At 37.1% G+C, this 14,092-nt stretch overlaps 1 protein-coding gene across 1 annotated transcript in view; it reads left to right on the top strand.

Moving 5' to 3' along the window:
* The window catches only part of ipo11 (importin 11), a 144,207-nt gene that overhangs the window by 46,123 nt on the left and 83,992 nt on the right, over positions 1–14,092 (top strand). Inside the window, exons 15-16 of the mRNA XM_061729353.1 lie at positions 261–366; positions 5,761–5,887. Of these exons, the coding sequence (XP_061585337.1) occupies positions 261–366; positions 5,761–5,887 (233 nt within the window). The remainder of the gene's footprint in view (positions 1–260; positions 367–5,760; positions 5,888–14,092) is intronic.

The raw sequence follows: 14,092 nt of genomic DNA on the forward strand, positions 1-14,092 counted from the left end.
GTTCGTAACAGCTGCTAGCTATTTGGAGGACTGCACACAAGCTCGCACGCATTGGTTTCATACTTTGTTATTAATGACACACATGGATACCTTACTTGTGCAATCCCTTAAGACCCTTATTTTTATAGTGGAGCTGAAATATTCCCTTTTAAGTTTTACTTTGAACTGATTCTGCAAGGTATGTTGTGTAATACTCTGTGCCATTGTGAATGCTGTAACGAATTCATATCGGTTGCCTGCCCTTTTTCCCTCATCTTCAGTATACAATGCTGTGGGACTGGCAGCATATGAACTGTTTGACAACGTGGACTTTGACCAGTGGTTCAAGAATCAGCTTCTAGGAGAGCTGCAAGTCAGCCATCACAGGTATGGGGTTGAAAGTCACACAATTCTTCTTAAATGTTCATGTTTCTCTCCGATTTTTGTTTTATTGGCATTTGTTACATTTTTTGACATAATTTAAAGCAAACTTAATCAGTCACTTAAGTCTGGTCACTTAATGATATTCCATATTTTATGTTTTCTTCTATAATGGTATTTTTTTAAACAGTTATATCTCCTTGTTAAGTACTGCTTGCTTGTTTTCACACTACAAACCGTCACTTATCCCAGCTTTAACAACTAAGAATGATAAACAAAATACAAAACAAGTAAATAGATGGGAAAGGAACTTGAATGTGACAGTCTAGTCGAATTAAGTAACAGTTACCCACACCGTGAATGAGATTAAAAAGTGTTGGAAAACAGAGCGTCGCCAGATGGAAGGTGGTTTGATTGAAATTGAGAACAAAGCAATGCCCTTCTCACTCGAACTCCAAAAAATAAAAGTCTGCAGCATTCAAAAGGTCAGCAGCTCGGGTTATTGCTGACGTCAGATTGCCGGCTTGCTGATGTATCTGTAGCTCTGCAGCATCGCACTGCAGATGCAGATTTTTGGGACATTTTTGAATGTTCTCCATTGTTTCCTTGTGGTTGTTCAGAGCTGTCCTCTTGTTATTTGAATGAATAAAGCTCCTTAATAAATGGAGAGAATGTATTGTAAAGTTACCTTAAGGCGGAGGAGTGAGAATTGTATCCGGAGAAATGCAATACTAATAAATCCCATATGAGCAAAATGCATTGCGTTGCATTCAAATGCCAGCTCTGTTGCTTTCTTGATCCCTCTACACTCGTGCATCAAAACACATGCCCATGACCTCTGCTCCTCCAATAACTGGACGAAATGAAACAAAAAACAACTGTGAAAAGAAATATATAAACACCCAAAAACCTAAAGCAGAAAAAGCAAGGACATTTGTGTTTGGTAGATTATTGCTTTGTTGTAACAATGCTTCTTGGCAATAAATATTATACTGTTGGAAAGTTTATTTACGTTTTTAAATGGTGCCACATTTGTAAGCAACTTGCATTTGTTTGTGAGTTGTGCCCCACCAAATTTTCTTTGCCAAATCCCAAACAATTTATTTTAATGTTGCTATTGGCTCTTCTTTTGAGCTGTTGTTTCTTCAGATTTCTATCATCCAACCCACCAAACAAGAGTCAATGGCAAATGTAGTTATTTGGTATTGGCATCTGTCAAGACAGATGGATAGTTATAGGAATGGGCAGAATGTGTTGAGTGCAAAAGCAGAAAACCTGAATCATTTATCTAATATGATCTAGTATTATGTAATAGAACGATGCAGCAACCAAATTATAATTATTTACATATATAATATAATTGTTGACTGCTGTCTCCTTAATGAATCATTCATTATGAGATAACTCTTTAATTTAGAGGCAAATTATGCATTTGATAGGACATGAAGAGGCTACAAATGTTAACTTGTGGTTGATGCACTGAAAAAGTTTTCAAACTTTTTCTTTTTCTTTCGCTGCTCTAATGCTTCATTTTTGTCACATTTCATATGATCCCACAGTCTTTGCAAAAAAAGGCCTCTACAGGGGGAATATAGATTCACCATGAATGTTAAAGTTGGGGCATGTTTGAGCTCCTTCACAAATAGTTTTGTCTTTTCTTTTCTAAAGCAAACAGAAGCTGAGCTTTTCTTCTGTTTGCTCATCCTGTGCTCCATTCTCAGTTGCAGACACCGCTTTTGTACCGTGCCGTTCCTCTCCCTTTCAGCGAGTCAGCTCATTTAGCTTTATATTTCTATATCGCTTTCTTAACTGTAGAACACATGTGGGACAATGTTAAATGTGCTGTCAGCTAGTGGTTTCACTTATCTGGCACATCAATCCAAGACTCTTTCATCTTTTTTCTTGTAGTTTTTTCTTCCCTTCCAAAGATGCATCTTTTTTTTTTCTTTTATATGATGCAGCCCTTGGTGACACACTTATTAACAGTGGTACTTGAACTGCCGAGGTATCAAAGGTAGCAACCATGTAGACGTCTGCTTTGCAGAACTGCTCAAAGGTTGTTTTATAAGCGGATATAAGTTTTTACTGATGCCGCTTAAGGGTGTTCAGGTGGATATATGCTGGGAAACTATTGGGACCAGGTCATGTGATGTTCCAGATTCATGGTCACTTTTTATGCCGTCTGACTCATCTTTGTTGAAGTTGTTTAATCATGTGTTGTTGCCACAGCTATACGGTTTTCTACTGGTTCTTTCTGGCATGCGACAACAGTGCTTTTCAAGATTACTCACTCCATTTTTTTTCTTTAAAGCATTGTTTGTACTTTTAGAATCATTTCCAGAAAATACTACACTACTAAATATTTAATTGTTGTTTCATAGTTCTCCCTCACACTGAAAGAATATCAAAAATACTTAAGGATCAAGGGGTAATATAAAGGTAAAATATTTCTAATAGGAAAAAATGTTCACTATATTTGGATTTATTCTGTTTTATTGAATTTATAAATACATAAGGTTTTTGTGCAACTCAACTCAAACTTTATTTATAGAACACAGTTTAAAACAACCGAGGTTGACCAAAGTGCTGTACAGTTTAAAAACAGCTTAATAAAAGGGATATATTACAAAGATAAAAAAAATTGAATAAGATGAGTACAAAATACAAGAATGTAATAGAATAAAAAATAAGAGTAAAATAATAAAACATTTGAATATGTTTGAAATAAAACTATGTGCATGCTGAGATAAAGCCCATTTTACTTGAACTTAGCTGAATTCAAGCCATAGATTGTTTAGGCAGTACATTACTTTGTGTATGTTTTCATTGTTTTGGAGATTTTTATTCGGTCCATTGTGTTGTTTTCACTCAGCACTGCCCAGAGGTTGACACATCTTCTCTTGATACCCCCCCACACCCCAAAAAATAAGATATAAAATAAAAAGAACCACACACAACACCACCCACAGATCTCAACTTTTTTTTTTTTTTTTTTTTAGAAAAGTTTTACATCTGTGTTGACTTTGTTTCTCTTTTTGTGACCACAGTAATAGCAAATAAAACACAGCAGCTACTATATATATATATATATATTTCCACCCTGGCCATTTCTCACAGGAAGCTGAAAGACGACTACCTGGTGTCTGCCAGCAGCCACACTCAAAGCACATTTTCCTGGCTGACTCACTCACTTGGTGCACATTTTTCAATGACGGCAGAACACCACCAGCTGCTCCACCGTCTGGCTTTCTTGGCCCTTTGGGTATCGGCCGTTAAAGCGTTTGATACAGCGTGCTTATTTTGATCTTCACATATTTCACAATTTCACAACATAAAGATGCAAAAAAAATGAACAAATAAATATATTGGGATAGGATGCTAATCAGTATCTTTAAAGCAGCCAAACTCCTACCTTGATGGAGTAATGGCCTGAAATACTTTCACACCTGATCCGTTCTTGTTTCTGGGCTTTACAGTGTCATTTGCCCGTTGCCATGTCCTTTAGGAAAGATATCTTTGAGACCTTATTGATTTTTATCACCCCTCGACACATCCGATTCTGAATTAATTTGTGGGATATTTAATGAGGTGCTTTGATCTTAAAGTCCTCACTCATCTCCATCGGCAATCAATAAGATTATAACTACAGGGCCAAATTAAAGTTTATGGTTTTAATGAAGTCTGTTCCAGATAAGCATCTACAAGTCCAGTGGTTCTCAAACGTTTTCTACACACACATATTTTGTTTTCAAACTCAATCGCACATCTTCACACCTCAACTACCATTTTGAACAATTAAACAAAGTAAACTGCAGTAAATTACAGGTTGCAATAAAACAAACTACAACCTCATTTAAATAACAAAATAGCAAACCACATTTAGTGTTCTTTGCCGTCAGTGTAATTATGTTCAGTGTAAGAGCCTTTGTTTCTTTCTTTTTTTCTTTTTTACTGTGTTATGCCCCGTCTAGGGGTGTCCAAAACACAACAAGAAAGAGCCCATCTTAAATTAATCCATCTTTGCATTTGTTTGTTACACGATAATGTTTGTTTTTTGTAACTGCATGCAATTAAAAAGTGGAATAAATGAGGCATAACAGAACATCCTTGTTATCTATTGATATCTGCTCTAGTTAGAAAATAACAGCTTGTCCATAAACAGTTCAGCACTATATTACGCTCCAAGCACGCACCAGTGCTCCATCATCAGGACTCAGAAGATTATGAAAATTGTCCTTCTGTGCTTTTAAAACGAAAACAAATTATATCCAAACGGTGTTGACAGTTGTTTCGATAAAATATTATTTTATTTTTTTTGTCCAAGTGCATTTCATTATACCCTTGTATTCCCATAACCAAATAGGCACCAGCACTCAAATTGGTCAAAGACACATTTGCACTACCTCAGAATGAGCCCTGAAACCAATTTGGTGGATAAAGCCCATCAGTCATCCATACGATGTTACATGCCATCTTCAAGCTCTGGTCATGATGTTGTTTATTATGTTCTGGATACTTGCCCAGACTTTGGTCTCTTGACTCTGCTGATATTTGACAAGAGGGAAACAATAGTGTTGTCTATCCTTTATCCTCTTAGCTCTACTTTTCTTCATTTCTGTCGAGCTCGTCCCTTAACACAACTTCTTCAGATAATTGAAATCTTGTGTGTTGCAGGTTAATTTAATTGATGTCTCACAAGGTTCAGCCCCCCTGGCCTTGTGGATTTTCCAGATTTTAACGATAATATTTCTGTTATGTTCTTTTTACACAATAGTTTCTGTCCCTCAGGTTTTTTTTTTTTTTTTTTTTTTAACTCATTTATCAAATAAAATAGAACACATTTCTTCCTAAAACTGTCATCCCTTTTTTTTTTTACTTTGAGTTGTTGAAAATAACCACTTCCTTGCAAAAGATACCACTTGTGCATAACCATAGTGAACCAGAAATATTTTTTTTAAATAGATATTTAAAAAAACAACAAAATCATTTCCAAAAAGTGCCAAAATGAGTTTTAAGTAATTGCAGCACAGATTTTATTATTTGAATTCAAAATGCAGTAGGTCTTAAAGTAGCCTTCTAAATATAAATGTAGATATCAATAAGGGTGCTTTCACACCTGTACCGTTTCAAGCAGTTGTACCGGAACAGGGAACGTTTCCCCCTAAAGATCGGAACGTTTTGGTATATGTGAACACAGCAATCGCGCTCTGAAATGGCACAAAACAAGCGATCCGAGATCACCTAGGAGACAAAACAAACGGGCCACAGGTGTGAAAGCACCCTAAGATACACTACCAAAGCAGGCCCTCTCCTTTCTCCAATCTTTAATTTAGGTGAAGATTGTAGTATTGTTATCAAATAAATTCTCTTTAACTCACATTTTTTTCCTCCGACCTTCAGGTACAAATTGATACGCAGACGAGTCATCTGGTTAATAGGACAATGGATCTCTGTCAAGTTCAAATCTGTCCTTCGACCTTTACTCTACGAGGTCATCCTGAGCCTCATGCAGGATCCCGACCTGGTGGTAAGACAGCTACAGACACTTTTTAATGTTTCTATTTTTATTTATTGGTTCATCTACTTCCTAGAAAAAAAGACAAGAAAAGTTAAATTACAAAAAAGGAAAAAAATATACCTCTTGAAAGGTTTGACTTGATAACAAACACAGTTCTCTGCATGACAGTATAGAGCAAAGCTATATGCTGCAACTTTATAGAAACAAAGATGCATATAATGTCACTTTTCAAGCTATTGTTTCTTTCTCCACAATTTCATATTTCTTACAAAGGCCGATTTATGTTTAATTCAAAGGACAATTTTACTGTTTTACCCGTTAATATACTTTTTCCTCAACACAAATCATTAAGTTTTTCTACCTCATGAGTGAAGTGCATGTTTTTGTTCATGGAAGAATGTGGAAGATGTTTTATGTACGCAGTTCAACAAAGTTTTACCATAAGGCATGGAACTGTTATGTCTATAACTTATTTTTTTTTGGTCTGATCGAGTATTTATGAACATATATATGGTTCATTTACAAAACTTCACTATAAAACTACAAACATACAAAAGATGAAAATGCATGCATCAGCATATCAACCTAAAATAGAAACAATGGCTGATGCTTTATCACCCCGGTAGCTCTTTTTAGAGAGTTATCTGCCATAAGCCAGCTGTTTACGGTATTTTCAGTAGCTTCAAGCATTCGAGCTGTTGAAAATTCTACACTATATCTACTATATCTAAAAAAAGTATGAATCCACTGTCTTATATTGAGCACCTGCAAGGGTTTCCATCATAGGACCATCGTCTTTTTTCGAGCTGAAACACCGCCAAGACAATACGCTTATTTAATTTAGTAATATTGAGTTCTGACAAATTGTCCAGTATTAAAACCGGCACAATAACTGGGGCAGACGCTGATATCGAGTTTAAGTCTGAAAAAAGGTACGAAACATGTAGTATGGAATGCCATGTCCCGACATGTCCTGACTGATGACGCCTTTTATCGCGCCTTTGGGCAAACGACAGGCGATGACAAGTCCCAGTCACACTTAAATAAACCTGTCATCATGGTCATCTTTTAGATCGATAGCCCGTCTTCACCGTGTCACACTCTGTTGTGGGACCATCGAGTGTTGTCTTGTTTTTCACCTCCAGATGTTACAGACATCACATTTTTGTTCCCTTTCAGTCAATTCACTTGGAACAACTTGTAGCCCATGATGTGGCCATCCCTCTGGTTGAGTTGGACCCTCATGTCACAAGATGAAGTGAGAACCCTGCTTCGATAAGTCACTGCTTGGCACAAAGTTATTTTAAAGTCAAAATATGCAAATTAAGCTCACAAGGGATGAGACGACATTGCATGAAGGTCACTGGCCCCCTTAGCAGAGAACAGAGTAGGAGGAGGAGTGGTCTTGTGTGTGTGAAATTTTATGGCCACCAACTGAAGCGGCTCAATGTGAGGGACCAAGTCGGTTAAGCATAAAGACACGAAGATTTTAAAGACAGAGGGTTTTATTACCAAAATAACAAGATGGGCCCTTAAAAGAGGTAAAAAATAAAGCAACTAAACATCAACAGCCACCACAGAGAAACAAAACCAAACTGACGTCACCTGAACAAACACACACAAGGAACTTAAATACTGGCTGATCAGACCAATGACACACAGGCGTAAAACACTAAGTAATCTAAACAAACAGTGAGGATGGCAGTTGCTGCAACTTAATTCCTAAAAACAAAATTAGACTAATGAAATTATAGTGAATATTTACACAAACAACCCATTATTTCCCCCCATGATGTAGCTGCCCTTGGTACAGTCCCAATCGCCTGGGGATAACGAGGGGTTAGGGTGTATCAATCTAGCCCTTCAGAGCGAGGGATTTCAGATGCTGACTTCACCACTGAGGGCCTGAGAAAATTTCCCAGAATGCTTTATGTCATCATTTGCAGACTGAATCACACAAAAAAACATGGCGGACATTTCTTATTTTTTAGTGAATAAAATCAATATTTTGAGTTAGTTTCTGCATAAAAATGCCTTTTGATTACATTTCTAGGGAGAAATATATATTTTACTTTCATAATATTCACGTTACGCGGCGACTCGGCGATTTTACGCGGAACCATAAATCAGGTCCCGAGCCGGCAGGCCGTTCTCATCCCGAAAACGTCGGAGAAAATTTCTTAACAGGCGTTATTTGGATAAACTGAGCCCAGGTTGGGGATCTTAACGGTTACTTTTACGCCTGAAAAAATATTAAAACTTCGACTTCCTGATATGGTGTGACGTATGTGCAAACGTAACTATGCAGTCGCTTACGTACCCGAACGTGACCACGCAGTGAAGTAGCAAGTGGTGTCCCTAGGGAAGATTACAAGGGCCCTACTAATTTTTAGGGCTAGTGGTAGTGGGTGAGGGCTAGTGGTAGAAAGTAGGCGGTGTATTTGGGATTTGCCCTAGGTCTGATCAAAGTTCTCAGTCTGTGGACCCCTTTTACAAACCATATGTAGAGGAGGGGCTGGTGTCACCCCATGAAAAACCAACATCACAGACACGTATTCCGGTCATGTGGACTTAAATTGTTTCTTTTTTTAACTTAACAGAAAACATGGTTAGATGAAAATAGTATGACACCCTTTGATAGAGTTGACACCCCCCAACTTTAGTTTTCCAAGTGAAAGTAGAGAGCATAAGAGAGGGGGTGGGGTTACCACCCTGTTTCATGATTCACTGAAGTGTAAAAAGCTTTTCTTTGACTCTCTGGAATATCTGGTTTGTTCAGCTAAAGGGTCCTTCTCTTTCTATTCTGACGGGCTCTGAGAATGAAGAGCTTGCAGACCTCATCTCCTTTTCAATAAATCCCCCCAGGTCCCACAATCCCGTGTCAACCTGTGTACATGAAAGCAAACCCGGGATTAAGCGCACCCTCAGAAGTGCATTATTAACAGGGTCACCTCGACATTTGCCCCCGTGTCAGTTAATGGGGAGCTATTATGAAAAACATGTTTTTTCTTGCTTTAACATATATAAAGTGGTCTCCCCTCAGCCTGCCAACTCAGAGAAGGAGGAAAGCAACCAAATTCTGCAGTGTCTGTACAGCCGCCCGGATGAACCATCCAGTGTGATGTGGCTTCTACGAGCCGTTCAGATTCTGCTCCTGTCGTTGCGTAACGACGGGAGCGATTTACATAGGTTGGCCTCCGATGCGTGAAACCACGCCCACAACTAACTCTGGCCGGAACAACAACAACAACTCCACCGGCCGGAGCTTCCGCCATTTTCTACGCGTCATTCAGGCATCCAATCAGCACAGTGCCTCATTACCATAGCCCCGCCCACTCAGAATCCTGCATAGATAATGAGGTTAGAGACTGGGATGCTAAAGACATGGCTCAAAGGCTGAATTTCTAATTTAGTTAGCAAAAAAAATCAAAAGCTTGTTTTTAAGACATTCAAGTGCCTGTTTAAAATAGGTATTAGATGCCATTATAGGTCTCCTTTAATGTAAAAGACGCAGGCCACACTAAAGCCTGAATTATGGTTCTGCGCTACACCAACGCAGAGCCTACGCCGTCACCGTGACGCCGTCGTGAACCCTTCGGACTTCTCCGTCACTCCATTTCACTGCGGTGCAGTACCCCCCTGCGACCGCTAGATCGCGATCTTTTCCTGAATGGTTTATCCGACTTTTCCGGTCACAGTGAATGAAAGAGATGCAAAAAAACAAAACAAAAAAAAAATCACACATACACGAAGACAAGAGCGCTGAAAGTTCACGACTGCTTCAAACCGCAAACCGGAAATGCGTTGCTACCAAGCAAACCAATCACAGCCCTCTCGGTCTGCGTTTGGTCGGCGTCGCCTCGAAGCGTAGTTACAATTTTTGGGAGGTGCACGTCAGCGACGGCCTGGGCTACGGCATAGGGGTAGCCACGGCGTCGTTTTGACGCAGAACCATAACTCAGCCTTAAGGCTGTACAATTTTGGAAAATAATCTAATTCAGACGCACCCTACCCCCTCAGATCTGAGCCAGAACTTGGGGCACTTCCTGTCTCGTCTGTCTTGTCTGTCTCGATGCATTATCTTAATTTGCTTTCAGATATGTTATTTTCATTATTTACGCTAAGCACATACAGTCAATTCTTTTGCCTGCCACTGTTTATTTTTATATTGCCATGGAGTGCTCCGGGTCTCTCAAAACCTCCAAGAAACAATTTGTATTAGATGCTGTATAAATAAAATTTAACCGAATTGTATTATAATGACTCAGATGGTACATTTCTCTGCCAAGGCAAGAAATGAGGTGGAGGAAAACATCTGGCAGTTTGTTGAATGACACAAAAACCGCCAGACTGAATTTAAATGAACGTCATGGAAAGGTGAAGCACAGTGAAGGGAATAACTCTTTAAATATTGATATTTATCAATGCCCCTCTGGTTAAGATTACAAATCCTTTCGAATAGTAGAACTTGTAGGAAAGACATGCCAGGACCATTCTCTGGTAATATTACAAAAATAAAGGTGAAGAAGCATTTGTGCAGCTCTGGGATAAATTGTCACCTTTGTGTCACATGAGATGCAGCCCTACACTTTAGTTGCTTTTTAAAAAACACAGACGTGACATTAGAGATAGAACATGGATAAATGGAGTCGGTTGCAGCAAACTGTTATGCACAGAAACCAATTTGATTTAATATAAAGGCCAATATGTGACCATAAAATGGCGGTTCTCAGTTTGAAGTTGTTCTGTTCTGAACATATTTATATATACATTCCTTTTTTTTCTTTTAAATTTGAACTATTACTTATATTAAAAACTGTCCGTAGACATTCAATTATCAGATGCTTTATTTATCATTGTTTTATTGTCCAGTAAAGTGATAGGATACTGAGATTACACATGCTGTAAATTTGAAATTGCTCAAAGGTTTATGAGAGTCATTATGGGTTTTAGAGTTTTAATGATCTTTCTGCACTTCAAAGCTTATTGTTACCTCACCTGATCAATGTTGTCTGGGGCAGTTTAATACTGTTGATAATTAATTATCAATCGTAAACTTTTAATGAGGCTAATGGAGCAAACTGGTCTCTACAGACCATTCCAGTTAGATATCGCATATATCCAAAACACGCGGCTGGAGTAAACCACTCTAGGTATATATATATCTGTTAGGGAGGTTGTAGTTTATGTGCTTACCTGAAAGAAGTGTGACAGGCCTGTTTGTTTGCGAGTGATGTTGGGAATGTGCATGAATAATAAGTCTGTACATTTTGTTGATTTCAACTTTGGATCATATTAAGGGTTGCAGTTATTGGCTAATATTTGTATTTACATTATTTTATATCTACAATGCAGTGTAAAAGTTACGTTTCCATAATTTTGCTTCATAGAAATAGTTTAATATCTGAATTTTATTCATAGGTTGGCAGTTATTCATCTTCCGATTTCAAATTTTATGTCCATTATGTGAATTCATCAATATTTTTGAGACCTTCAAGCACGTAAAATTAGTTTCTCACCACAAAAAAACTTTGCACTCAGGGGTGTGTATCAACTGTTAATTTCCATCAAACATTGGCGTTAATGAGCTGAATCCAACGTCTCAGATGCCTCATATCTTTTTAAATTTTGAACTTTTCTGGTCCTCATTTCTTCCAATGGATCTTCCTTCCTTGCATTCTGGATGGCATCAGACTGTGACGCTATAATAGTCTATCGCATTATTTCCCCCTGCTCGGTAGCAAAAAAGGCTTTATGGTATTTCTATTACATCATGAATATAATTCCTTCTAATCTCTATGGGCATCAGTGTTGCACTCCAGATCATTACAGGAATTTAGTGAGATTAAAACCTCATTTTAGTTTTATATGGCGGCATTTTTCTTCACACCAAATACTACAGGTAGTAGGGGCGGGCAAAAATATTGATATGGTGCGATACTTTGCCAGCCGATTATTTTATTTATTTATTTATTAATTAATTAATTGTTTTTTCAAATAATCATGTTTCAGACAGGTTGTAAATCTAGTATGACGTTATTGTATAAATGGGCTTAAATAATATTGTTAATGTTAATTGCATATTCTGTAAATAATATGAAATACATATGCAGTTATGTTGTGACTTTAGCTTGTATATTCACAATAAAACAGCATTTGATTGTGTATGTATGCAGTATTTCTAAAGGGTTTTCAGTATTTTATGATTTTGTAGACAAGGGTCCAGTCTAAGAATCCAACTTTGCATGAAATTGTACAGTAAGCAATGTTTTTTACATGGGGCATTTTTTTCAAACTTTTTTCCCTTTGTTACGGTACATTTTATTTTCAGCATTGGAGAAGCATTAAATCACCCCATCAGATTTCAGTGACATGATAAAGTTTAGCCATATTCTGCCCTGTCACACTTGACTCTTGTCTGATGAGAAGATATTGTCTGAGAGTCATTTGAGTACTATTTTTCTTTCATTTGTAAATTTGCTTTTGCTGCAGCTTCAGACCTTTTTCATTCAATTCTCCACAACCACAGACTGTTCATATGTATTCATAACCAAATATAAATATCATCAACAATGATATTATGATTATCGGCTGTATAAACACTACAGTGCTTATTTAGGTTGGAGAAAAAAAAGAAAAAAAAATACTCTTTTTGTAATAAGAAAATATCCTTTCAATGCTGAAAGTCAAGTTGTCCAAGTGAAGGCTATATTTAAAGCAAATGCTTGTGGTATAGCTGGTTAAACAATAATATTAACATGAAAAATCATTATCTAAAAGTGTATAAATAAAAACATTGTTTTTAGGTAAGTGTTGCGTGTTTAATAGCTTCTTGGTGTGTTACCATATCCCTTGAGCAATATCTGTGATTTGTAGTGATGGAAGATACTGCAAAGTCATTGGAGATAATGGGTAATTCATTATTATTCTGATGTTTTATTATGACTGTGAGGGAATCTGTGTGTGCAGCCTTTGAGTCCCAAAGTGTCCCTAATGGGACAAAAATCATTGTTTCCATCAAAAAGTCTAATGTTCAGACGTAATATAATCAATTTCTCATCTACTACCGGTAATACAAATTGCTTGCTCCAGACCCAGCAGGTGAATGTTTTCCTTTTTTGCCAAAGATCTTAAGCGAGCATAATTAATTTTATTTGAATCATTAAGTTTGCAACCACTGGTATCTGTAGGCAAAATGAATAATAATGAAGAGATGACCAAAGAAGGAACCATGGTCTCGCTCCTGCATGCAAGGATCTATTTGTATTTAAATTAATTTACCCGTATCAAACACCATGAAACCCAATACATAATTCAAGTGGGATTACAGATGGAGGACATACCCATTTGAAAGCTAATCATGCTGATGACAACCACCTCTTTGTAATGACAAAACCAGTGAAAATTAATGTACCTGAAATTAAATTACTGACATAACATGATTGTTTCAAAGATATTAAGACTTTGATGACTGATAATTGAAATTCACGGCAATTATTTCTGGCCCTAAAAATCCTCTAAACCAACTATATCTAATTATCCAACCATTAGTTTCTGTGATTGGCATTGCTCTGACTTTCAGTGCCTTTTGATGACTTGGAGTCATTATGGAATTTATTTTTCTCTTAATTCAAACACATGATGTGGCTTTCTTTCATGTGTTTGTTGTGAATGTTATTGAAAAAAAGAGTTGGCTATATTGTTCACTTATTTTTTTTATGTCAGAAATGTCTATTTGTAAATGTTGAGTTGTTTATCATCATGTAGTTGCATATAATTTTGCACACTAATAGTTGTCTGGATCTCCTCTACCTAGTGAGTCTCATCGTTGTCCGTTTAAAAAAATCTATCTCATCTCTTACAAAGTCCGCAATTTCCAAGCTTTGTTTAATCTTTGTGAAAAAATTATTTTGTTGTACTTGAGGCTATTTTCATCGTAACATGTGCATCTCCTTTCATACCTGGGATCATTTCGTTTTTAGAATTTAAATGTTTTAATATTAACATAAGAGAAAGGAAGAAAGAGAAAATGAAAAGTCAAGTATCTAAAGGTTTTAAAATGTTTGGTTTCTTCAGTGACTATTTTACAATTAAAATTGTGAAAGTTTTAATGATTAGTGCCTGGTTTCATTCCTGTGAAGGGTGTTCTGAATACCTCAGGGGCTTTGGTAGAAGATTGTAGCAAATATTGAAAGCATTGATTTCTGGGCCGCG

This window comes from Cololabis saira, chromosome 9, assembly GCF_033807715.1.
Source record: "Cololabis saira isolate AMF1-May2022 chromosome 9, fColSai1.1, whole genome shotgun sequence".
Lineage (NCBI taxonomy): Eukaryota > Metazoa > Chordata > Actinopteri > Beloniformes > Belonidae > Cololabis > Cololabis saira.